The sequence below is a fragment of the Anas acuta genome, chromosome 8 (assembly GCF_963932015.1).
Source record: "Anas acuta chromosome 8, bAnaAcu1.1, whole genome shotgun sequence".
Lineage (NCBI taxonomy): Eukaryota > Metazoa > Chordata > Aves > Anseriformes > Anatidae > Anas > Anas acuta.
The window spans coordinates 8,356,181-8,380,203 of record NC_088986.1 but is presented as its reverse complement, the minus strand read 5'-3'; the positions used below and the strand labels follow the sequence as shown (position 1 = coordinate 8,380,203).

Here is a 24,023-nt window from a genome sequence, read left to right as displayed (position 1 = left end):
GTTTTGCTAGTATTGTCATTGTCTAATTTTAGTAATAACTATTAAGTCTTCGTCACATTTAAAGTCATAATGTTAATATTTACATCCAAACTGCACACTAACATAAAATCTTGCCTTGAAATGCAACACCCATAATCTGAAGTGAAACCTTTTTATGATATGCTAACTCCCCCATTGGAAACGTTTTATAAGAGAGGCTTTAAAGCACAGCTTGCTAAACTATAAATAAAGGGATTCCATTTGCCTAAAATGACCAATAATGTGTTTTTAAAATGACTAGCTATTTATTTATGTGATTAAGGTGTCAGTATTGTATTGCAATGTTGAAAGGCAAGTCATTTCATTTCAATGACTGTTTGTCCTGATAAACGAAATAAACTTCTACAGCTGTATTCTTTGTCATACTTTCAATTTTCCCTGGGACTTGCAAACATTCTGCAGTTACATCAGTTTAAATTGTTTATTGATTCCAATAGATTGTATAAACACTTTGGAAATATAGCTCAGTGACCTAGAAAAAGCCAGATCAATCAGAGAACTTCTCAAGATTAATTTCAAAGATGTTGTGTCGAGTACGATCAAGGAAACAGAACCATTTTCCCTTGTAATGTGACTAAAAGAATTTATTTTCTTTATGAGATAAGGATTTTTTTTTTTTAAGGTCATGCAGACAACATCTACCTTGATAGAAAAAAAGCAGCCAAGCACAGAGTCTAGATCTTGTGCTAAAGATCAAAGCTATTTTTGCATATAATTTTATCCATTAGGATGAAATACTCCATTATGAATACAAACAGGATATATCCAACCATATACTCTAGTTAAACAGCAGCTTGCATACTTGAGAGCAGTAATAAATAGGAATTTTCAAATGTCAGACAATCCAATCATTCACTTGCCCATAGTGAAAATGTTAATATCACATTTCAGCAGGAGATACTAATACATTTCATATCAGTAGAATTAATGCAAAAGCCTGCTGCAGAATATTTGCAATGCCTATCGTGACCCCTTCCCCCACCATCACACCTCCTAGCCTTGTGAACAACTCTGTGCATGTGGCCTCCATGAAGAATTCATCAGCTTCAAAGACACAGACTTCACGCTGAGCAAAACCACATACAAGGACAAACTAGCAGAGGACAGAAATCAATGAAGTACTGTAGTACCAGCTTCACAATTGGAGAGGACGCCACTGTAATTGGGGGCAAGGGGAAGGGAGAGAAAGAAATAACTCTTAAGCTAAGTACAAAAAAGCCAACAAGTACAAAATAAAACAACCTACAAGAACTTATGCATAGAACAAGAGAAATTTTCAGGAAACTCTAATGTAATTAACTCTGAAATGGGAAAAAAAAAGTCATAGATTTTATATCCAAGTAGGTGTTTATACAGCATGCAGAGTACGAAAAGAATTTATTTCACTTAAAAGGACATGAAGTAGTAATCTGTACGATGAACATGGTTCTCAGTATACAGTGGTCTGGAACAGAAGCACAATAGAAAGGTTGAGCTACGCTTAATGAGTTTTACTGGTCTACTTGATAGAGGTTGCACTTTTGTTTTGCCTTCTCTGAAAATATCTGATGGCTGTAAACCCCAGTGTAAACGCAACTATGCTGACAAAAGTGTTGTATAAACTATATTGGTACATACTGTTCTGTGAATTGTAATGAAAATGTAACAACATGAAAATCCTTACATGCTCACAATATTTCAAGTGGAGCAAGTATGCTGCTTCCACAATGCCAGGATACTTACTATGAAGCAGAAACAGTTATGTACAGCCAAGGCCTCAAATCAAAGAACAACAGCTTAAACATTTGGAAGCAGTAGCTGACAGTCTGGCTGTGCCTATTTACTCTTCATCTTCAGTAAGAAATTAAAAAAAAAAAAGTAAGGATATCTCATCCTTTTTAAATAGTTTCTCTTATATTCAAAAGCCCTGTTTACTGGTAGGCCTTAAAGCACCACAGGCATTTGCAGCGAAGAGTTTCAAAATTCACAAATGCTTTCTTTTCTCCCCCTAAATTTTATACCTAGCCCTTAAAACTAAGGCAGAATAAATCATCCTCACATATATCATGAATCCCAAGGGGTAGAAAGCTTCTGAGATTTCAAGGAAGGCACAATATCTGAGTAGTTCCTCAACAGATGTTCAAGTCATTCTTGTACTAAACATTTGGCATGTCAGAACTGGTCAGCACTTTCTTGTACTCTTTGGAAGCTTTCAGATTATGCTATCTTCTCTAAATTTATTCATTTATACACAAAAAGGCTTTGACAGCAATCACTTTCAAATTTACCTACTGCTGCTGCAAAATCAACCAATGAAGATGACAAATAGTAAAGAAGCTGGTCAAAAATACAAAATGAGGCTTATGTACTACTGCAGAACATGCCACGAAGTAACTGATCTTCAAGTGCTGCTTCCAGAGATCAACTTAGAGAAGGCAAAAAAGTAAACTTCATCAAGAGGTGAGAATGATAAAGACAGAAGATTCAAAAATCATCTTACGACCAAATGAAATTCCAAAGTTTCCAAAATAATTAGATTTAAATAGCTAAAACAAGATACAAAACCTAGTTGCAGTTTCTCCCTAGAGCAAGCCTTTTTCTGAAAAGGCTGATTTTTTATGTTCCACTTTATAGCTGGAAGTTCTCAGAACTTAAACGTGTATTCTCACAAATGTTAACCCTGTATTTGGATGCATTCCACTTTCTAAAATATTAGGTGAACTACCTGTGGTCTGGATTTTGCTACACAACAGAACTAGTAGCCAAGATCCTCCAGTGACATTTCAAGATCTTTGAAGCCAAAGCTTCTGATAACTGGAATTTTCAAGGACTTTCTGTAGAATTTAGTCTTTCATTAGTAATATCTAACTTCATGCTGATATTTCCCTAGTACTTGGAAAAAGATAATACAAAAAGATGGTATTAAAACAACACAGGGATATTACAGAAGGGTACCTGATTCATAGTTACCATCTTACTTGAAACACAACTTAGATTTTTGTTAAATTTTATAGGAGGTAAGATCACATTTCAGCAGTACAACCAGGAGAACATTAAAAAGACATTGGGATGGACTTCACTCTAGAAGCGATTACTCTTCAAATCAATAATAAAAACTAAAATCAAAAGCCTGCCGTGTCCAGAGTAGGAAAAAGAACCCACTGATCCCAAACACATAAGTAGCTTTGTGTCTCAACATAACAGAAATGGTCAAATACTGCTCTGACTGGAGTAGTCTCTTGTGAATAGGATTTCTCTTGTGCCAGAAGAGATGCTCCATTAGAGGACTTTTGCCATTAGCTTACAGAATCCACTTCACTCTTTCCTTTCTTTACAGGAAGATGACTTCAGCTTTGTATTTTGCTGCAGATTTCATTGCTGCAGGGAAGTCCCTAAGAAAAACACCATCTCTTCTAGGAGTGCATAAGGATATACATGCACTATAAAAACAAGGACTGAAGTTGATTTTTCCTTTCCTACAACAGCATTGAGAGAACACAGCCCTAATGCTCTTCCACAAAACATATAGGATATTTATTTATGCACAACCAAGCAGTCTATGGGGGCAAGCAACATTAACTGCATTGACTGAAGCTGGAAGACGTCATGGACAGGAACTAAAGAGCACACATGCATCATTGCTCTGCAGAGGAGGTAGAATCAAAATAGGAAATGTAGTTGCACAGCTGCATCACTCTGTTTACAGTCAGTTTGCAACACTAAGTGATTTCCTTAGGTGACATACATAAAAAATTTAAAAATAAAATATGAAAAATAAATATTCAAAACCTTGCTGCCTTGTCCAACAATAGAACAGTTTTAGTTTTACTTCTGGCTCAAATCCAGTGGAAGAGGCAAGAGGATTGGTTTGTGATCTCTCTAGCAGGCTCACAGAAAGGGAATGGAAACTGCTACAAATGATTCAGAAGTGTTCACAAGACCTTATGCAAGATCCCAATTTCTGTATCACTGAAAGATATCGTAATGACTTTGCGACTATTCAGCAGTGTTCTGGGGAAGCACTCCCAAGATGGCAGACACCAACTTCATACCACTTCCTTTTAAAAACAGAAGAGAAAAAAAAGGAAATTAAGGCCGGGGTGTGGAGTTAAGTTTTATACTATGGATTGATCAGTATTAAAAAATAGCTTGTATATGCTAAGCTTTTTGTCTTTGCAATTCAAAATAAAATTGAGGAAATAAACTCCACTTTGAGATAAGACTATTCTTACAAATATACTAACACTGCTATAGTTTCAGTAGTACTGATTTTCTCTGTATTTCTATGATCTGAACACCAATATTTGCATGCATTTCCAAACACTGACCTCTGATCCTTGCTTGTCATTCCAGATACAAGTCTCTGTATACAGTCAACTAAATCCATCGTTATCTCAGCAGCATGGACACAAAGATCAAATTTTTTAGACTATGCCCTTTACTTCCTTATTTTGAATTTTTTTTTTTTGATGACAAAAATAAATGCTCACATAAAAAGATGTTACATCCTTGGAGAGCTGAGAGCATTTGTTCTAATAAGAAAAAACAACTTCACAAGATCACAAATCTCTTCTGGAGAGGGGCCGGTAATGAGAAAAAGCAAGAACGTTCAGACATTAAGATTATTTGGCAGATGACTAAGTTACTATGCATGTAACAGCAGCTCACGGCACACAATACTTTTTGCTATCAATACAAAGGACTCTGTCAGCTTTAAAGATAGTGAATTTAAATTAAAAAAAAAAAAAGATTCATACCACATTAAAGAAAAAATCACCATTACAACCTCTTTCCCAGACATGGGCAACTAATGCACAATGACAGAGGGAAGGTAGACAACATGACAAGAAAAACCCTCCTCAAAATTCCAGACATCCTAATCTCTACATAACAGTTCACTAGAAACACTATTACACAGAACAACAAACAAGCCAGTTTTCAAGCAGATGATGTTAAAACACCAACTTAATCTTTATGAGTATTAAAAATTCAATGCCCCCTGCCATCTGTCATTTTTCTTTTTAAAGAGAAAACAGACAGTTTCTCCATTTTGGAAAAAAAAAGCATTAGGTCGTGTGTAGGCTACAAAATGCACCCTTTGAGCATTTACTAAGTGAGGTACCAATAGCAACAAGGAGGAAAGAGCCTGGAACAAGTGTGAACTAGCTGCCAAAGTACATCTCCAAGTAGTTTCTCCTCAGAGAAACACTTCAGAATTTAGGACAGCACAGCAGTTCAATTCTCAGATTCTTCAAGTTATTTTATGTACTTTGTTATTCAGGCCCAGCTTTGTATACAACTTTACTGCTACCAGAAAGCCACCCAGTAACTTATTAAGCTGAATGTACAGTAGAACATCATGCACCAAGGTCACATTCTACTCAGTGGGAAGTAGGGAGTACTCTCCTTGAAGGATTAGAGGACTTAAGCATGAAAAAGCTGTTGCTTGTTCACATTTCTTCTGTGCCACCCTTATGAGACCCTGTAACAGCTATACTTGCCCAAAATATTAACCTCAGGATTGGAATCCAGCAAACTATGGGATATTAGAAGCTGTCAGTGGAGGACTAAAAAGGGGAAAATAAATATATAGAAATGAATATACATGGAATTTCTACAGAGGCCCACGCTTCAGCTTAAAAGAAAATAAAACAAAAATACTAGGATGTCAATAAAACAGCAAGATTAGAAAATAATACACTGCCTAGATTAAAGCTAGTCCAAGCATGTTACTAAAACGGGTCACACATCTGACAACAGAACAGCCACAAATATACACTTACAAACAGTAGGGTAAGCAAGACAGAAGGGAAAGAGGTTTCCAAATGCCTCCAAAACATCCTGCTTGATAATCATCTATATTTATATTCCTGATAGTCTAAATCCCACTTAAACAGTAATTATTTATTTAAATATTCTGTTTTAGACATGATGGACATAGGGGTGCACGAAACCTGGGGCTTCATTGTTTCAGAGAAGGTTAACAACAGAGATGTCAAAGATCCTTCTCATTGCCATATTATTCATTTTGTATTCATTAAGTAGAGAAGTGATGGCAGACACAGCTACTGAGGAAAAGTCAAACAACAAGATAGTTGATGGGGAAAGATTTCCTGTCTCTTCAGCCTGTATCCTCCAAACATAAAACCTATAGTCATGCAAGTACTGTTATCATCCGCTCTTGTTAATGATTCCAGAATTTCACAAACAAAAACAAGTCATTACCTTTCCCTTAGAGAAGATCGATTTAGCACCGAACTTGGAGAATACTTCTGAAATGCTGAAGGTGCTGAATGCACTAATGAACCAGCAGAATGGGGCTGTCTGTTAGGTGGACCCGAGATCACATCCTCATTACAAACATCAGACGAGCTGTCACAGTCTTTTCCATGAGTAGATTTTGCCTGTTAAAACAACACGGAAAAAATATGAAAAGACACCAAACCTTGCTAAAATTTATTATGAGTATCAAGATGTACAATTTTGGATTTAAAACCAAAGCGTTACACGCTTCCCATATATGCAATAATATCTACCTGCTGGGGAATAGCACAGATCCCCATTTCACACACCATATTATGGCCAAGTCAGCATAACAGGCCTTTTATCACCTTTTTCTGACTGCACAGTTTGAAGGCCCACCTCTCCCAGGACCAGAGTCAGCGATGCCTGGGAGTTTAAACCACACAAATCTCAGACCTCTCCCCAGTCTGTGACCCCTTGTTCTTAGAAATATTTTTCTCACGACTGCTTTTTCCTCCACAGAAAACTCAGGCCTACCTATTAATCTTCTACTCACTCTTCACTATACTAGGTACTCTTTTCATAACTCCTCTTAACCTGAAAAGTCTCCATAGGTTACCTTATTTTACAACAAATACAAAGGTACTCTGACATTATCTTCAGATTCACTTAATACACAAAGCAGCTAGTACCTTAAAAACAAAAGGTGGAATGACAGAACAGTGGCTTGCCATTTGTACTAGTGCTACTTTTGCATACTCCTCTGAAAAAGTCTCCTCTCAGAATGACCATGAAGGGAATTGTAAGCTGCCTTTAAAGTCTCTTCTACAGTCTTGTCACAAGCCTTAATAGCAAGGAAAAGTGTGGTACCTATAGGCATGGATATCTTACAGAGCATTAAGTTTCACATTTCTATTTGTAAATAATCCATCATCAGAGCTAAACTGAGTTATGCCAGATTTTAAATGTCCTTTATCTTGTGTTTGATAGTACAGTAGATAAAGTTTCAAAAATACCTACATATAGGACAATTCTTCTCACTCGGGGCTTCCCCAGAAAAACAGTTTGTAAACAACAGCATCTCAGAATACTCACTTTGGCTCTCTTGGGTTTGTAGCTGCCGAGAAGAGAAGGATCTGGAGAAAGAAAAAAAGATGTATCCCAGAAGAAGGTGGTCATTCAACTATCCAGATACTAGCAGTGAGGCAGACTTCATCCTCCTAACCACTAGCCAAAGACCACCAACTCATTTTGTAAGTACATAATGTTACCAGATGATAATAGGTCTGTTACATTATCTAGCTGATACAGATTGATAGGTATAACCCCAAAGGGAATGTGAAGCCTTTAAAATCCTACACCCAGTGCTACTGCAGAGAACAAATGTAAAATAAGTTCAAAATGATTTGCTACACAACTATTCATAATTATAGGAGGCACAATAAAAATGAGACAAAGCAAACAAATACTGATGAGACTCATTAAAATCTCCATATTGCCAGACACGTGCAGTAAAATCAAATGTTAGCATACTTCCTTTTCTTCTCCTGTACCCTTAATAAAACCCTCAGTTACTGCTATCGATGAGTGTCGAAGCCTATACACAAGTGTATCCTGGATGATCACTAATAATCTCATGTCGCTGATCCACTACTCACAAATATTGTCAATAGAAACATTATTCATTTTTGGAGTAACGCAGCCCATGAAGTTCAAAACAATCAATACTCCAAGCCTGACCAACACACCCACTGACTGAGGTGCAGATTTGCTCCTCTTTGTGCAACTAATCAAAACAGGTGAAGTGGAACAGAGCATCTGCCTGGACTTTGGTGTTTTCTGCTCCTGCTTTTTTTTTTTTTTAAATCATGTAGAACTATGTTCCAAGTTTCACAAGGTAAAGGAATATGCAAAACCTGCTTTTGCAGCAGTAGGATTATTCACTATTCTTACTATTCCTAGGAAGAAGGAACAGTTTTTTCTCCATTACAAAATGTAAAAGACTAAAAAAAAAAAAACAAAGTGAAAAAGCTACTGATCTACTGGAGAAAGGAAAAGCTTTAATTAGAGATATAGTACTAAATACTGACCATGCGTTACCTTGGACCAGGCTCCCACTGTACTTTCTCTCAGGGTACACCAGGCATGAAGATCACTACCAGGACTTTGTTGTTCTACCTGGAGCAAAACTACTGTTAAAATGTACAGTATCAGACATTTTGATCTATACATGTATTTTGCATTATTTACATTTAAAAGAGCACATGTAGTCCTTTCTGAAGCCATGTATTCTTAATCAAATACTATTTTAAAATATTTTCATAACATTTTGTTCATGTTATACAATAAGCATTATCGCACATACACAAACAGTGCTAGAAAGGTCCAGAATGCTCAATGTCATGTTGTTCAAAAGAAAAAAATACAGTTTTTCCTTCATCTATAAGGTCTATAACATTTTAAATAGTACTTGATATCACATATTTATTCCAAACAGTTCAGATCTTTAAGTGCTACTCCTCCTAATTAGAAAAGTTACACTTTAACATAATTTAATTTTAATCTTCATGCAACGCAAGATCTCCAAGTCAAAAGAGATCTGAGCAGTTGAGATGCCCTAAAAGTGGCCCTTCTAGATTGAGAATGCTACAACAGTCAGGATATGGTACATTAAGAGAAGTTTTTTCCTTTTTGTACAGACATAACAGAGCAACCAAAATCAATAATGAGTGTTTACAGGTGCTGTAATTAAACTGTGAACTTCACCTATAGATCAAAAACCAGAAGAATTGATTAACAGGAGTTAAAAGAAAAATATCTGAGAGAGAAACAGTAGGTTGATGAATAATTAATGGCTTATTAAGGTTAACCTGAATTTCTAAAAGGTACCTACAAGTAGAAGAAAACTCGGGGACGAATTCTAGAAATTGACAAGCCGTTACTATCTGCACATAAACTAGAAAAATGAAATAATGTGAGGACCAAATTGAATTAAATACTCAACGGCTGTGACAAGTGTCCAAAATTGTAGACAAATCATAATGTCACAGCACAGAGTCAGAACAACTCCATCTCTGCCCCTACACATTCTAAGAGGTATTCTAAGAAATAGAGAATTGTTGCAATTGTAACAAAAAATAAGATAAAAACAATTTATTGGAGAAAACGATCATCCAAGAGTCTGAGCAATCAGGACCCCTAGTAGTAAAGCACTTTAACACAGTTTATTTAAATAACTACTTAATTTCAGAATGATTTTTCCACATACATTTACTAAAAATTTCTCATGCAGGTGCTAAATGCAGGTGGTTATCAGCTGTAAGTAAAGTACTAGAGATTTAGCTTTGAGCAAAGGAAGTGTTTCAAAGATCATAGGATGCCAACAAAGTATAAAGAGAGGCAGTGTAAATGTTCATAATGTGACTAGACACTCTTTCTTTAAAATCTTATTCAGGATTTTTTAATACTAATATCAATTACTTCCAAGTTGAATTTATACAGCTATTATCCTGTCTAGTGCACTGGAAGAAAAAGAAATGGGGCCTCAGAGAATTTAACCAAGATATTCATGAAAGAATTTGATCTTTGTCTGTTACTAACACAGATAAAAGAAATTTTATTTTAGTTAATTTTATATTTAAATCACCATATGACAGACTAGTAAAGAGAGGAAAAACTATTCATCTAAACTGAGAGATGAATGAATTTTTGGAGCAGTATTTAGTGAAAGAACAATATTTGATCACAGCTTAAGCTAGAAGCACTTTATAGAGAATACAAACCCGTCTAACTACAAATGGAGGTTTATCAGTTTCTCTTCTGAATTCATAAGGACCAAGGTTTAAATGGGCCAATCGTTGCCTGGCTTCTTCTGATAGCTCACACATTCGTCTTTTTGTGTATGGAGATGGAGAACGTGACTTAGAAGCTATTGTAGGCTGCTCGTAGTTTTTTGTCACTATGCTGTGCCTGCTTTTCTCAGGTGAAAGTGCGATTTTCTTTGGCAACTTTGTTTGCAATTTTCCATTTGGGGTTGAGTGATGTACCCAATTCAAATCATCCTAAAGGGAAAAAGAGAAATTACCTGGTTTGACAGCATGCAGAACAAAGACCTCTGACAATAACAGAAGCAGGGAACTAATAATTTTAACAGAAATAGATGCTATGTCAGCTGAAGTTCCTCTCAGAAAACTATAATCAAACAGCAATATAAAAAAGCAACACTGTATTTACCATTTCATCTAAAATCAAAAAAGTTTAAAACAACCTTAAATTCCAACATGTAGCAATGTTGAAGTGTCTAATAATTACTCAATTAACTTGCTCACAGGGTTAGTATATAGAGACTGTAAAAAAAAAAAAAAACAACTGAATTTGGTAGCAAGTTCATTTAAAACCAACTTTACCTGCTTAAAAGACTGTCTTAAATGACGTGAATACTTTTGCAAAAGGGGTGGCAAAACAGCTGTTTATTGCTCAGGATTGCAGTTTATATCCAAAATATGCATTTTTTCTTTTAAACCAAGATTTATAAAATCACACCATTATCAAATATTACCTTAAAAGTTTATCTCCGAGTTGGTACAGCTTTTCAAATACCCACATACAGCAGAATAAGGGAAAGCTGGAGGAGAAATTCTGGGAAACTCAGTCAAATATTGAAGTTTTGCTTGAAATACATCATCATTCCTTTTTAATTCTTGTCATTAAATGAACTTGCAATTACTCTAGAAGTTTTATAGGTCAAGGAACTCTAGACTATGCAACTCTTAGTAGACTACTTCGTAGCAGCATGTTTTAAGATACCACAATATGGGTAATTAGGCTTTTTGGTGAGAGTTTGCCCCAAATCCCATGTTATAAAAGCTCAAAAATAAGAGAACAGCAAGAGAGTTTTTTTCTTTTGTTTTGTTTTTGGTTAGAAATTCCTTTTTGAGCTTGAGGAAACTGACACTACTCTTGAATTTGAATGCTGCTTGTACTGCCTCAGTTCAGAATAACCCAGGAGCAAAGTGTCCACGTCCAAACGTTGCCTTTGTGTCTTTTCTTCTCATCTAATGAGAAGATGAAGTTGTGTGTTTGTTGTTTTTTTTTTTGATCAACATAGTTTGCATCTGGCATCACAGTGGCAGTTTACTCCACTGTCTTTCTCATGCCTGTACCAACACTTCTGCAGCTAGTAGTGAGCCAGAGTATGAAACCAGTCCAAACAAAAATGGACCTAGTTCTCAGAGATTAATTTCAACAAAAGTCAACTGTGCTTTTTCTGGCTTATTCTCTATATCTTCACTGCAACACATGCAAATTTGATGTGCCCCTTGTAACATTAAATACTTTTAATGACACTTTCTAGTTTTAAATCAAGATGCCCTTTACCTTCAACAAGGTTAGTTTTCTGTCAGTGCCAATTTTCACTGATTTTTTCAATCCTTTAAGTGTCTCAATATATTTCTTTTGATAAAATTGGAAGAAACTTTTCAGTAATTAGCAATGCCACAAACAGGTCAAAGTCACCTAGTGCTTTTTGCACACATACCTTCCTAACAACCATTCAACTTTGACGATGCTGCACAATTTCTCAATAATCTAGTGACAGTGACTTTGTGTGACACCCTGTCCCAGGAAACCCAACAAAAACACAAACCAGTGAGACCAGAGAACAGCACTACCAAATGAACAAATGCAGAGTGTTTTCTTTTCCCCAGTCTTTTCAGCTACTTTGCCTTTAACTTCACCCATTGCAGAAGAAGCATTTCCTGATTAATATCGGTGAAGCCTTTTCAATAGAAATCTTCATTTCCATTGCTGTTATTGATATTGTTATGAAAAACAATTAAATTAATTGTTTTGTTTTTGATAATGTACCTTCTCTGACTTCACCTAGCTTTCATTGTCCCATCTTAATTTTAAGTGTCAGTGAGAAATGGTAAGGAGGCATCTTCCCACCTACAAATGCACCAGGGATTGACACTTCAGCTGATCATAGAACATAGCAGCTGATAATTGTTTCAGATTCAGGGAACTCTCAACATTTACTGTCATGCACCAAACCCACTCTTTACTCATACTTGATTAAAAATTTAATCAAGTTGTCAAGCACCCATGACAACTGCTTTAACCACAACAAAAGAATGAGAAAAGTTCGAAGTGAACAGCACATGCAAAAATTGGAACTAAGGCTATCAATATTAAATCTAGAAATTAAATTGCAAACAATTAAATTATGCTAACCTGTATGTGACTCCTTCCTGAGCTTAACAGACTTTCTGTAATAAGGGAGCTCGTAGAAAATCTCAATTTTGGTGCAATTCCCTAGAAGAGAGACAATAATTGAACATCAAGCTCCAACTCAAGATAAAGGGTATCAAAGTAGTAAATGTCACCTAATGTAACAAACCATTCCTAATTTTCAGCCATTTCCTTTGTTAATTTCAGCCTTTAATAAAGATAATTAGAAAAGACAGAACAGCAATGGTAAATGTCAAGATGCTAACATTTGCATTTCTGACAATTCAATTACAGATGATTATATTGCTTTCGTACAACAATTAAGGTCTGACTTTTATTTCAATACATTTCTTTGTCAAAAGCACTTTTAAAAATTTTTCATGCCATGCTATATAGCATCAATAAAAATTCCAGTCACACTCTAGAAGTTTCATTATTGCTAACTTTGGAAAGTTATTTATAAATAGTCTCAACTGTGCATTTTTTTTTTGTAAAAAGATTTTGAAAATTAGTTAGTTACATTGCAAATAATTATTCATTTGTAAAAGTACCATTAAGAATCTCCTTTTTTCTGTAACCTTCAGGGCAAAGTCTGATTTCTCTGGATTTTCTCCCATGTTCTATTTCTTTTTAATCCTTTCTTAAACTCATGACTGGCAAGAGACAGCCCTAGTTTGAACAGTTTAGATTCTGTGGGATCCAACCTCCTGGTCAACCAGCACATATGTACTAATGGGCCAGCAGGTCCCCGTGCCTTTTTATGGCTAATAGTCTGTTGAACTCATCTTTTACTGCAGCCATATAAAGGTATGTAACATCTTTGAGAGCCCTACTTCCTGCTAAATTTGCCTAGAATTGGCTAATGAATACAAAATTTATTAGGCGGCAAAAATAGCAGAGATTTTGACACACAAGTGTTATGTCCCAAAGCAGCAACACTGAGAAGCACAGATAAGAACTAAAGGCCATGCATTCTAGAAAGAAGCAAGAATCATCTATGCACCTCTTGCACAGCTCTGTAGAAACAAAGGGGAATTTAAGTCTCCCTAGAACTTCCCACCCCGCTCTTCATTCAACACAATGAGAGCTTGCTGCACATTCCCATGCACCTGTGCACAGGGGCATTTCTTCATCTGAACTCACAAAATTACTGAGAAACAAAGAAAGGGGACAGTCCTTTAGCGACCCTATACCACACTTGAGAATTAGCAGGAACTTCATGTGTGAAGGCTACTACTGAACCAAACTATTCCCTACCACCTGTCTAAACACACACTGATTTCCCATAAGAGAATATGATCTAAGTCTCAGGTTAGATTATGGAAATAAAATGACAAAAATGCCAAGAAAGCTCAGTCACATCAATTAGGAGAGTCCAGGATTCAATCAAGTCAAGTTATGGCATTTAAAAGAGATTTTAAAGCTGATCGTCTTTAATCAACTCATTTTTACTACTAATGAATTGTCAAGTGTTATCAACAGTTTAAAAAAAGGACACATCAGAATTAGTAAGTCTTCTATAAAAAGCAACAACCGAGCACCTACTGCTTGTCTCTTACAGAGAATAAGAATGAATAGAGACTTGTTACATGCTTCTAATTAAAAAATCACATAAAACTGTGGTTTCTTCAAAGAAATGGTTTGTGAAGAAGAAATACAAAATAGCACTCTCACATACAGGAATGGATAGGTAACTTATGCTAACTAGGTAATGTAGCTAACAAAAAACAGAAGGTTTTCTACAATTCCCAAACTGGGAATTGCTGAAAGATATTCTGTATACGCAAAGGCTGTTCCATAGCCCCAAACAAGTCTGTAAATGAAAGCCCAGCTAGAAAGTTTTGGGCATGTGTTTGTCTGCCACTGGCTTAGTGGTGCTTGCAGCCCTGAGCAGACTTATCAGTCCTCCTGCACCAGCCATTAAACAGATGTGACATGGATATACTATTAACTTGGTCATAGGAAAACTGTAAAAGCAGATTATATTTAGGAGATTAAGTCTGCTTTGCAACTTGGTTAAGTGCTTTTAACTGTAAGGAGCACAAAGACAAGTCCATAGCTTAAGAAGTATATATGTACATAGTAGAAGGTCTTATATTGGTATGCTAGTGAAAGATAGAGGAACTGAAAAGAAAATGTTTTAAGTAACATAGCAAATACTGCATGAATGTGGGGAATGGAGATAAGAACGTCTGTAAGAAGTCACCACCAGTTGAGGCAGAAACATATTCTGAAAGGCAAGGGTTGCAGAGAAATACAGAAGAGCCAGCAAAAGCCTCAGCTGGGCAGCACTGGACCAGGAGAGATAACTCGAGGCATGTCTTGTACGCGTATTGTGTTTGTAAGCCTCATAAGACATTTAGCCAGAGACATTATCAGCCAAGTGCCAGATTTCTGGAGGAGTTCTGATCCTCTCAACTTGGGATTCCTTCCAACTGGCAGATTAGGCAGTGACAAGCAGTGTCTGATTAACACTGCTATCTGAACTCCACAACCGTAACCTTGCTGTTGCTACCTCTTTTTTTTTTTTTTTAAATAAAAGACAAATTTATTGGGAAGCAAAGTGCCTCTGAAGCACTGCTGTCAGTCAAAAATACCCAACATCTCAGCTAGCCATAAATAAGTTTTTAATGCAGGAAGAACACAACTTGACCAGCATAGAAATAACATGAGCGATTTTGGTTTTCAGGATCTTGTTTAACACTTTGCCTTTTGTTTAGCATTTACATTCAGTGCTACAGTGCTGCCAGGAGGTACTTGCCAGTAAAGCTCCAGGAACACTAGAAGATGGAGACATTTGAGACTGCACTTCTGGAGGTAAAAATCCTCTCACTGCTGTCCCATTTGACAACCAAGGAGAGGAGCCACAAGTACTTTTGAGAGCCTCCCTCCACTTCCATCAAACACAGCTTCTTTATTATTCCTGAAAATGGGGTCAGTATGTGAAAATCCTTTCTTAAACTGTTCTGATTTTCTTTGATGGAGATGGAACAGAGTAACTGAGGCTTCTCTGCACTCCTCATTTTAGGGCAGAGATGGATTTCATTTACACTACTCCTGAGGACATGGAAGGACATTTCTGTCTTTCATCAGTCAACATCTGAAAGCTACTACAGTGTTATAATTCAGCTGCACATCTGAATGATTCTGACCACATCTTCTCACAGCTGATAAAAAGATGACACCTTTTTATTAGAAAATACATATTTTGTATTAAAGAACTTAATCCAACAAAAAGAAAAACACAATAAAAACAAAACACTAACTGCTCTAATGGCTCTGCTTCTAGAGATTCATTATTCTGAATCTTCAAAAAGTCTAAAACCATTTTGGCAATTCCACTTTATTACCAAGTTATCTGTTTTCTTTTTCAAAACCAGGAAGAAACCATTCTATAAGCAACAATACTACAAAACAGGAACAGGTATCTTGGATGTCTCACTAACGTTTTATAATATAGATGCCATTCAAAAATAGAGGAATCGTGTAAAGCACTTATGTAACTAACATAGCAAATGTCAACATTCTTGTCCAAGACCTGCGTATAGCAAAAGACCATTTTAAAATAACAGTGAAAAAATAAGACAACTCCAGCACGCCTTCAGTGAAGACTTACTTAAAATTCATTCAAATTTACTGTATGAATGTTGCAGCAGCTCTGCAGAACAGGCTTTCAGTTTAAGAGAATAAAGCGGCAACACCAAAAACTTCTTAAGTTATTTCTCCTCACTCACAATACCAAAACAACTGTTTGTGTGGCCATATAGAGAACTGTACTGAAAACAGCTTGTATTTAAGGCCATCCTTTTTGTGTGGTTTTACTGACAAATATTTTTTAACACTTACTTCCCTGAACTGTTGAATAGTGTGGTTACACCCAGAGAAGAATGATAAAATAATGGAAAAGAAAAAATAAACAGCAGGATACAAGGATGCAGTACTGAAGGCTAGGTTCTGAGCTGTGGTAACTTAAAACCCATCTAAATGGAGGCTGTTGTGGTCTCACCCTCTCTCTTGAGCCACCAATAACATTCATAAAACACTGACTTAAAAACAATGGCTTTTTTTTTTTTTTACAGGGACAGCTTAAGCTTGCTGTAGAACCACACATTTTGTATCATAAAATCATAGCCTGAATTCATTCAAATGCAGCAGAGCATTGCACACCAAATTAGCACTTCTAATTGCAAGTGACAGGGCAATTTCCAGGTTGCCGTTGCAGGGGAAAGATTATACCAGTTAAACGATACCAATGACCTTTAATCAGCCTTCCTCCCACCCCCACAACTTGTTTTTAATCCAATCACAACAGACAAGGGAACTGAGTCCCAATACAAATGTCCTGCCACTACACTAGTACAACTTAACCAAAATAAGACACACAAAACAAATTCCAAAACATCTCCTACATCACTTCCATCATCCTTGACATGACTTCCTGAGGTACTCCACTGAAATCTAATGTTCAACAGTCAAACTCTATGAAGGGGTATTTCATTTAATATGTACTTGAGCCCATATCTCCAAAAAATTAACATTAATTCATTGCACTCATTTTGCCAATTAGTTGTCATTTATCATAGGCTTTTGTAAAACTGTAGATTAAAGTTATGGATAGACCTTGAGGAACAGGCTCTGGAACTTAACAACAATCATACAACACTAAGCCAAATTTCAGTCACTTACTATTTTAGTGGTGATTTTGGACATTGGGGAGGCCCACAGATCAGATGGCATAGCACTATATAAATTTGTAGAGGCTGGCATTGTCCTAAACAGTACAAAAAATGGTCTGAAAGTGCTAAAAAGAAACGAGGGTTATGTGGTTTATCCATTGAGAACCATGGAGTTGGTACAAGGTCTCCCTCTTTTTCTCTTGCATCCCTTCGTCTACCAACTGCATTGCGGATTAAATTGAAATAGAGACATGTCACGGTACCACACTGCAAGCCAACTGGAAACTAACTTTTCCACATTAAACGCTTTTTGAAGCATTTCAAAAAAATGTATATACCTTCACTGAAGTGCAACTGTGGATTTGTACATTCAACACCTGAACTGGCAAAATCTGTCAGAAGAAATCGCTTTTCATTTGAAGAAGTTCAACGGGTTTCTCCAGTGAAACACACTGTACCATAAATACAATCCACAGATATTCACTCACTGTAAAAGAAGAGGACCTCTTCATTAAAATCTCACGATCTAAACCATGGTGCCGACGGGTAAGCTTAGGGTCAGGGAACAGGAAATCTCTTGTATTTTCTTCATAAGTAGCTAGAATTTCTCCTACTAAAAAGAAAATATATACTTTAATTGGAAAACAGAAAATTCTATAATATAGTAGTATAGACATCACACACAAGACATATTCAAACTAAGATAAATTTTGTTCTTTACAAATTAGCAGCAAGGCTAGGAAATAACTCCAGGAAATAACCTCATCTAGTTAAATCAGGCACAGAAATGTGCAGAAACTTAGCCTGAAAGTATGTTTTGCTGTTATTTAAAGAAATATAGAGCTGTTAAGGCAATCTTCTTTAAGATACAGACATTTTCTCATGGCAATAACTACTTCAATGATTTTTCTTCCTTCTTTACTTTCCATGCCAGAGAAGAAACTAGTAGTTTTATTAATGGTAGCCAATCCCTTCTGAAAAACTTTTTCCATGTTACAGAATATTGATGCTTCTTAAATTGAAAATTGGCATTGTTGTCAGAAGAAAATACAAGCAACATCAAAATCAGTACCTCAAGATTCTCTCAGTATCCTTGTTTGCTACTTTCTTCTTTAAAAACCTCCTTAAATATATATATATATTTAAGGAAAAATCATGACTGCATATTATGAAGAAGTTTAGGTTGTGCTATTACAGTCATTCTGCCAGCTTCCATTGGGGTGTATAACATCTACCTCTGACCCCTGAAATTAAATTACTTACACAAGATCTTTTACCCTCCCACAAAAATCCACATTCAGTACATTTGCTTGAATAAATAGACTCATGCATCACCTGAGAAAAGCAATTGTTTCTTTGAAACTACTGAGGACAAGTAACAGAGTGTTTTTAATACCAGTTTCCAAATGAGTCCTCTTTCAAACTTGACTTTATTTCCAATAAAATGCAGACTTACATTATTCATGGGAGTACTTGAATTTCATTAAAATAGATTTTTATAATCACACAAACCAATAACAGAAGTATGACAAATCACTATTTATTATCATCACATATCCCAAGGTACTTGTAATACTTATAGTGAGGGTAAGATTTTTCCCAGTGGTCACCATTAGGATGGAAGGGAAAAAAAAAGTGTCATTCTGAGAACAGGATTATGCACTCTGAAATTTCACAGACAGCCACTTCACAAGTGAATTGTGGTGCAGTTAATACGTGATGTGTTGGGTGATTTCAGTTTATTTTCCATTTTTAAAATATTATCACTTTCCTAAGCTTGAATATGGTACATTTCAATATTCAGTTACTACTCTCCTTCAAGAATGAGATCCTCTTGATCTATTAACATTTTATATTCAGATGACTATTTGTTGAAGAGCTTTCTATGTTGTTTGTGTATTGAAAAAAGTGATTGTGCTATAATGGGCAATGTCCTCATGGAAATTCACCTATTAAACTGCATAATTTATGAAGAGACTGAAACAATACCTGGAGGAACCAGCTGTATTAGTTCAAGTACTGCTGTGTCAACTAGGAAGGAAGAAAAGTTTTCATTAGTTAAAAAAACACACTAAAATGAGAAAGTTTTTATTGTCAAAAAAAGAAATGCTCACTGATTTAACCTTAATAGCACTGTACACTGTCACGCTATTTCTGCAACACCAACAATAAGAGAAAATTAAGAACAGCTTGTGTAAGTATTACAGATGAACAAAATGGCATTAGCAGAGTACAAAAGACAAGTCTAAATTTGACTAAGAACTTGATAAGTTCCATCTGCTGCCACGTTTGTCCTTTGAAAACAGCTTTTAAAGATGATGCAAGTATTACATCTTTTTCAGATAACTTCATGTATTAGGGATCATACTCCTGGAGTTTAGGGTCAGTTCTGTCTCATTATGCTCCACATGTGGCAAGACTGCTTACTGTAGATACAAGCCATTTTCTTGAAAAAAATATATAAAAAGAATCATTTTACCAAAAAATTCAAAGTTCATGCTTATATTATTTGAAAAACAATCATATACGTTGTCACACAGAGGAATCCATTACCTGACTGAATAACCAGCTGGTCATTCTGCTAACTAGGACTTTTACCCCTTCTGTTCTAAAGTATATACTATATGTTCTAGAGGCATTTTCTTAGTTAACAGCATTTTGGGTAAAGTTGTAGTATCCAAAAAACAGCAAGAACTTATGCCTACACTAGCAACAAATCTAATTTGAAAAACCACTAGTGCTAGTGTCCTAGCTTTAAAAAAAAATAAAAAATTAAAAATCAAATACTTTTAGTATGTCATATTCTACATTGGTTACCCACTAACTTTTCAGAGAACAAATCTTTGATAAAACTATTACATACTTGAAACCTCCAAAACATGTTTAAAAACTGTACAAGCATGACATAAATGCATACAACATAATATGCATAAAAAGCAGAACCTACATTCCAGTAACTTCACAAGGTCTGCAGGATCAACTATATCAGCAAATGTCTGGAAAATAAATAAATAAATAAATACATGAATAAAAATAACAGCACAGTCAAAAATCACCAGATGGACCTCTGGGGGAAGAAGAAAAAAATAAAAATCAATATTCTTCCCTGCTTCAGATGGTTGCCAAGAGTTCTATCCCCGCTGGAAAAAGAAAGGAATCTGAAATTATCATTTGGCACACGATCAAATTCATTGAAAGCTAGCAGTTCTTGTCATATGCTTTCTAACCATTCCAGGGTTACCTCTCCATATTTAAATTAGGAGGCATTATGAAGAGTTGAACACAGAAATATTGTCTGTAAAAATTTCAGGAGAGAAAGGTAAATTGCTAGATGCACTAGAATTCTGATAGATGACTTTAAGCTTAGTTTTCATGGGAGTGACTATTCATGTACAGACTATTGTTCAGTTTTTTATTTTTTTTTTAACCTGGACCACATGTGAACAGATGGCAAAGAATAGGGGATGAATTTCTGAAAAAGAAAAAAAGTTGCAGAGGATATTAAGCAGGTAATAGGCCTCCCTGAAATTCTGCACTAAGTGAGGAGTGGTGTAAATCACTTTGCTGTTCTACATACCAAACACTCAAAAATACCAAAGTACTGCTACCCCACAAGCACCTAGAACTATGCAATAGCTATTTGTAAGAAGACTTATTATTCTCAGCTTTCTTGTTCAGCTCTTCTGTAAGCAGTTAAGTTCTAGTGTCCCACAGTTCCCTTAAATTACAGCCAAAACAGTGTTCACCACATTTCTTTTAAGTAGTTTGTGGGATTATTACCTTTAAAGAAATATTGTGTTCTTTTATTTTTTATTTATTTACTTTTTACTCTTCAGTGGTTGGCAAGATTATCAGTATTTTTATATTACCTACATCACAAGAGTATCACTGATGTTTACTCTGTCTGGTTTTCAGTGCTAGGGGATGCTTAAAAGAAAAGAACTAGAAAGGGCAAAGTATTATTATGCACAGGTAGTCAAGAAACCAGATCCTATCTGTAAGATTCTGTGTTTCATTATCCCTGTGGTACTAATAATGAAGCAAGTGGGGACTCAGAATACATGATAAACAACTATAAATTATAAGGTCATATACTAACCTGGGAATTCTGGTGACAAACCATGAAAAAAATAACTGAAAGGGAGAAAGATGTCACCAAGAAGACTTGAGTTGCAATTCTATTTTCTGCTGAATTAAATCGACTCTCCCATATCTTACCGCCCTTGTTTTTACACCTTGCCATTGATTTTAAAAACAAAATTTAGTTCCTTCCATGCTAGGAAATAAGACACTGAAAAAGGCCAGTTTGTGTAAGAAAGTACAAACACCTAAAAAATAAAATATTATAAATTTTCAGTATGCATATTTCTATAGTCACTGTGTGGATAAGGGAGGCATATGCCTCCTCTGTGCTCAAGAGAAGCAGGAGCTATAATACTATGCCATCCTCAGTGTGATTACTTGCACTTGGGGGTTTTGCAATGAGTTTCTGTGAGTGTGGGATGAGTTTTATTTGCCTTGTATCAGAAGTTGACACTATCTTACCTTTTCAAACACTAGTTTTTCTTGAAAGAAAAGTGGAAATGCTGCAGGGACGCGCCGAGTTTTTTTGTACTGCCCAAGCAGAGAGACACTGAGATAGAGCTCCTCTTTGTCTTTCAGCTGCACTCCAGGGCAAGTTATCTGTAATAGTAACACATTCATTAAAAAAAATGAACTTTAGTTACAGGAGTAATGGCTGTTTTCAGGATAAAAATGAAATGGTCAAGGCTGAAATGGTTGATTGCTGAGAGTCAGGTGACAATGAATTAGAGTGGAAACATTTCTAAAGCAGTTCTATTTGTACAGAGTGACAAGGAAAAATTGTCACCACTGTAAAATAACCATGATCAAATTCTTCTTACTGTAAGTAAACACATTCCATTGGTCTTCAGCCAAACCTAAAACTGGTATCCCAATTCCAGGTTAGTCTGTGTGTGCATTTAATGATATTATTGATGATTTAATCATCAAGGGTCACATCAGATTCTAAACAAAGAGTGACAGAAATCTATAATGAAGCTTACATGATGCAGAGAAAAAAATCAAATTTTAGCCTAACCATTGAGAGAATGAAGCTGGTAAATTTACATGCTTAGATTTCCATGCTCTGACCAACCATCAAAAAATACAAGTTTATTCACATTATTATAATTAACTTTGCAGTTGTATATGTAAGTGACAAAATCAAACGTTGTTCCATTACTGTGGGAAGTCACAAATTTTTATAAAAGAAGTCTGGCCACCCGGAGCATATTCAAGGCAGGGAAGACTCCTCATTAGGCTACCAGATATTGCCACTAATATCTTGACTTTCTTTGGGCCATTCTTATTCCTTGAGTAAGAAGTTGGTATGCCTTTAAAGCTCTGATGAACATCAAATATTCTTACCTGTGTTTCTACTGCAATGATGTACACAAATCACTGCAAAACTATTTGCTATTTTTCCCAAGCCACATGGTTTTATTCTATTACCCAGCCAAAGAATTGTCACCTTTCACTTCAGTTCTACTGCTCACTTTTTATAGCAGTATAATAAAAATGAGGTTGTCTCTTCTAACATAAGGTTGCCAGAGAAAGTGTTCAGACTTTCAATTGCAAGGCAGAAAGACAAAGGAACAGAGTGACAGGAATTAAAAGAAGTGCTTTGGTTACAGTCTCTTACTCCCAAATGAATGTTTACTTGAGACACTGTTAATGGATCTAACCCAAAATTATATAAACAGCAGAAAAAACAGTCTCTAGTGAAAAAAAATAACAAAAATAATATCTGTAGTGTGTTATAGATTGCTATACAGTACAACCTTAAAAAAAAGTTTCTACTCATAAATATCCAAGAAAAAAAAAAAAAAACAACAACAACACAGCAACAAAAAAGAAAGGTGTCCTCTCCGTTCAGTTAAGGCTTCAGATCTGAGAACTGCCAGAATAACGGACATCCCAATTGAAACAGGACGCCTATCATTAAACAGCATGGTGCAAGTGTTAATGGAAGTGAGTGAAAGAGAGAGATTTCATTCATACAAGGCAAGACCCCCTGAACTACACACTACAAGTTCTATTAGCTTGGCTGAGGCTTTTCCCCTTGAATTTACGATTCTTTTTAGCTGGAACTTCACACCTTACAGAAGGCAACCAGTATTTGCCTACTTTCTGAGATGAAAAGTGAAAGGTTTGAAGACATCAGGTGTGATAAAACTGCAAATAGCAGTTAGATGATATTTATTCTGTCTATCCTATAGAAGAAAGGAAGTTCCTACAAATCAGCATATGTAGAAACTTGTTCTTCTATTATCCTGGAGAAAAACTGCACAATCCATTGCCTGGGCTAAAACACCAAATCTACATCTTCATGAAACTTTAAAGAAGCTCCAAAAATGAATGACAGGTATGTACCTGCAGTTCATGGAATTCGTTTTGCAATATGTGGTGCATGGAGCTGCAGAACACCTAAGAGACAAGCTAAGTTCTTACCTGACTGTAAACCATTCAGGCAGAATGAGGGACCATTATAAAAATCGTAATAGCATTACCTATGGATCAACTCAGCAGGAGGGATATCAGTGCTGCAATTAACTGATCTTAAAACCAATGAGCAGGACTACTCGTTAAGGTAACTGGCTGGGACAGTGCTACTCCAGACTTCTCTGCTTCAGTTGCCAGAAGGACAGACATGTACCATCCCTGGTGCTGGGACATCACATTCTGCCACAAAATCACTGAATTCCTCTCATGGGAAGGAACAAAATTCCACTGCAACATAATCCCATACAACTTTTTTTTTTCCCTCTACACTCAGTCCTAAAGCTGTAGCATGCA

The 24,023-nt window shown here is 35.9% G+C and overlaps 1 protein-coding gene across 2 annotated transcripts in view; it reads right to left on the bottom strand.

Annotated features, from left to right (window-relative positions):
- SPATA6 (spermatogenesis associated 6) overlaps positions 1-24,023 on the bottom strand; it is a 42,574-nt gene that overhangs the window by 15,396 nt on the left and 3,155 nt on the right. Inside the window, exons 2-10 of one of the 2 annotated variants that reach the window (XM_068690010.1) lie at positions 21,711-21,848; positions 20,113-20,161; positions 19,155-19,196; positions 17,654-17,775; positions 12,493-12,573; positions 10,044-10,322; positions 8,352-8,439; positions 7,357-7,397; positions 6,244-6,422 (exon numbers count right to left, since the gene is read on the bottom strand). In XM_068690010.1, coding sequence (XP_068546111.1) covers positions 6,244-6,422; positions 7,357-7,397; positions 8,352-8,439; positions 10,044-10,322; positions 12,493-12,573; positions 17,654-17,775; positions 19,155-19,196; positions 20,113-20,161; positions 21,711-21,848 — 1,019 coding nt within the window. Of the gene's footprint in view, positions 1-6,243; positions 6,423-7,356; positions 7,398-8,351; positions 8,440-10,043; positions 10,323-12,492; positions 12,574-17,653; positions 17,779-19,154; positions 19,197-20,112; positions 20,162-21,710; positions 21,849-24,023 lie in introns of both variants that reach the window. The other variant, XM_068690011.1, reaches the window with a different exon arrangement.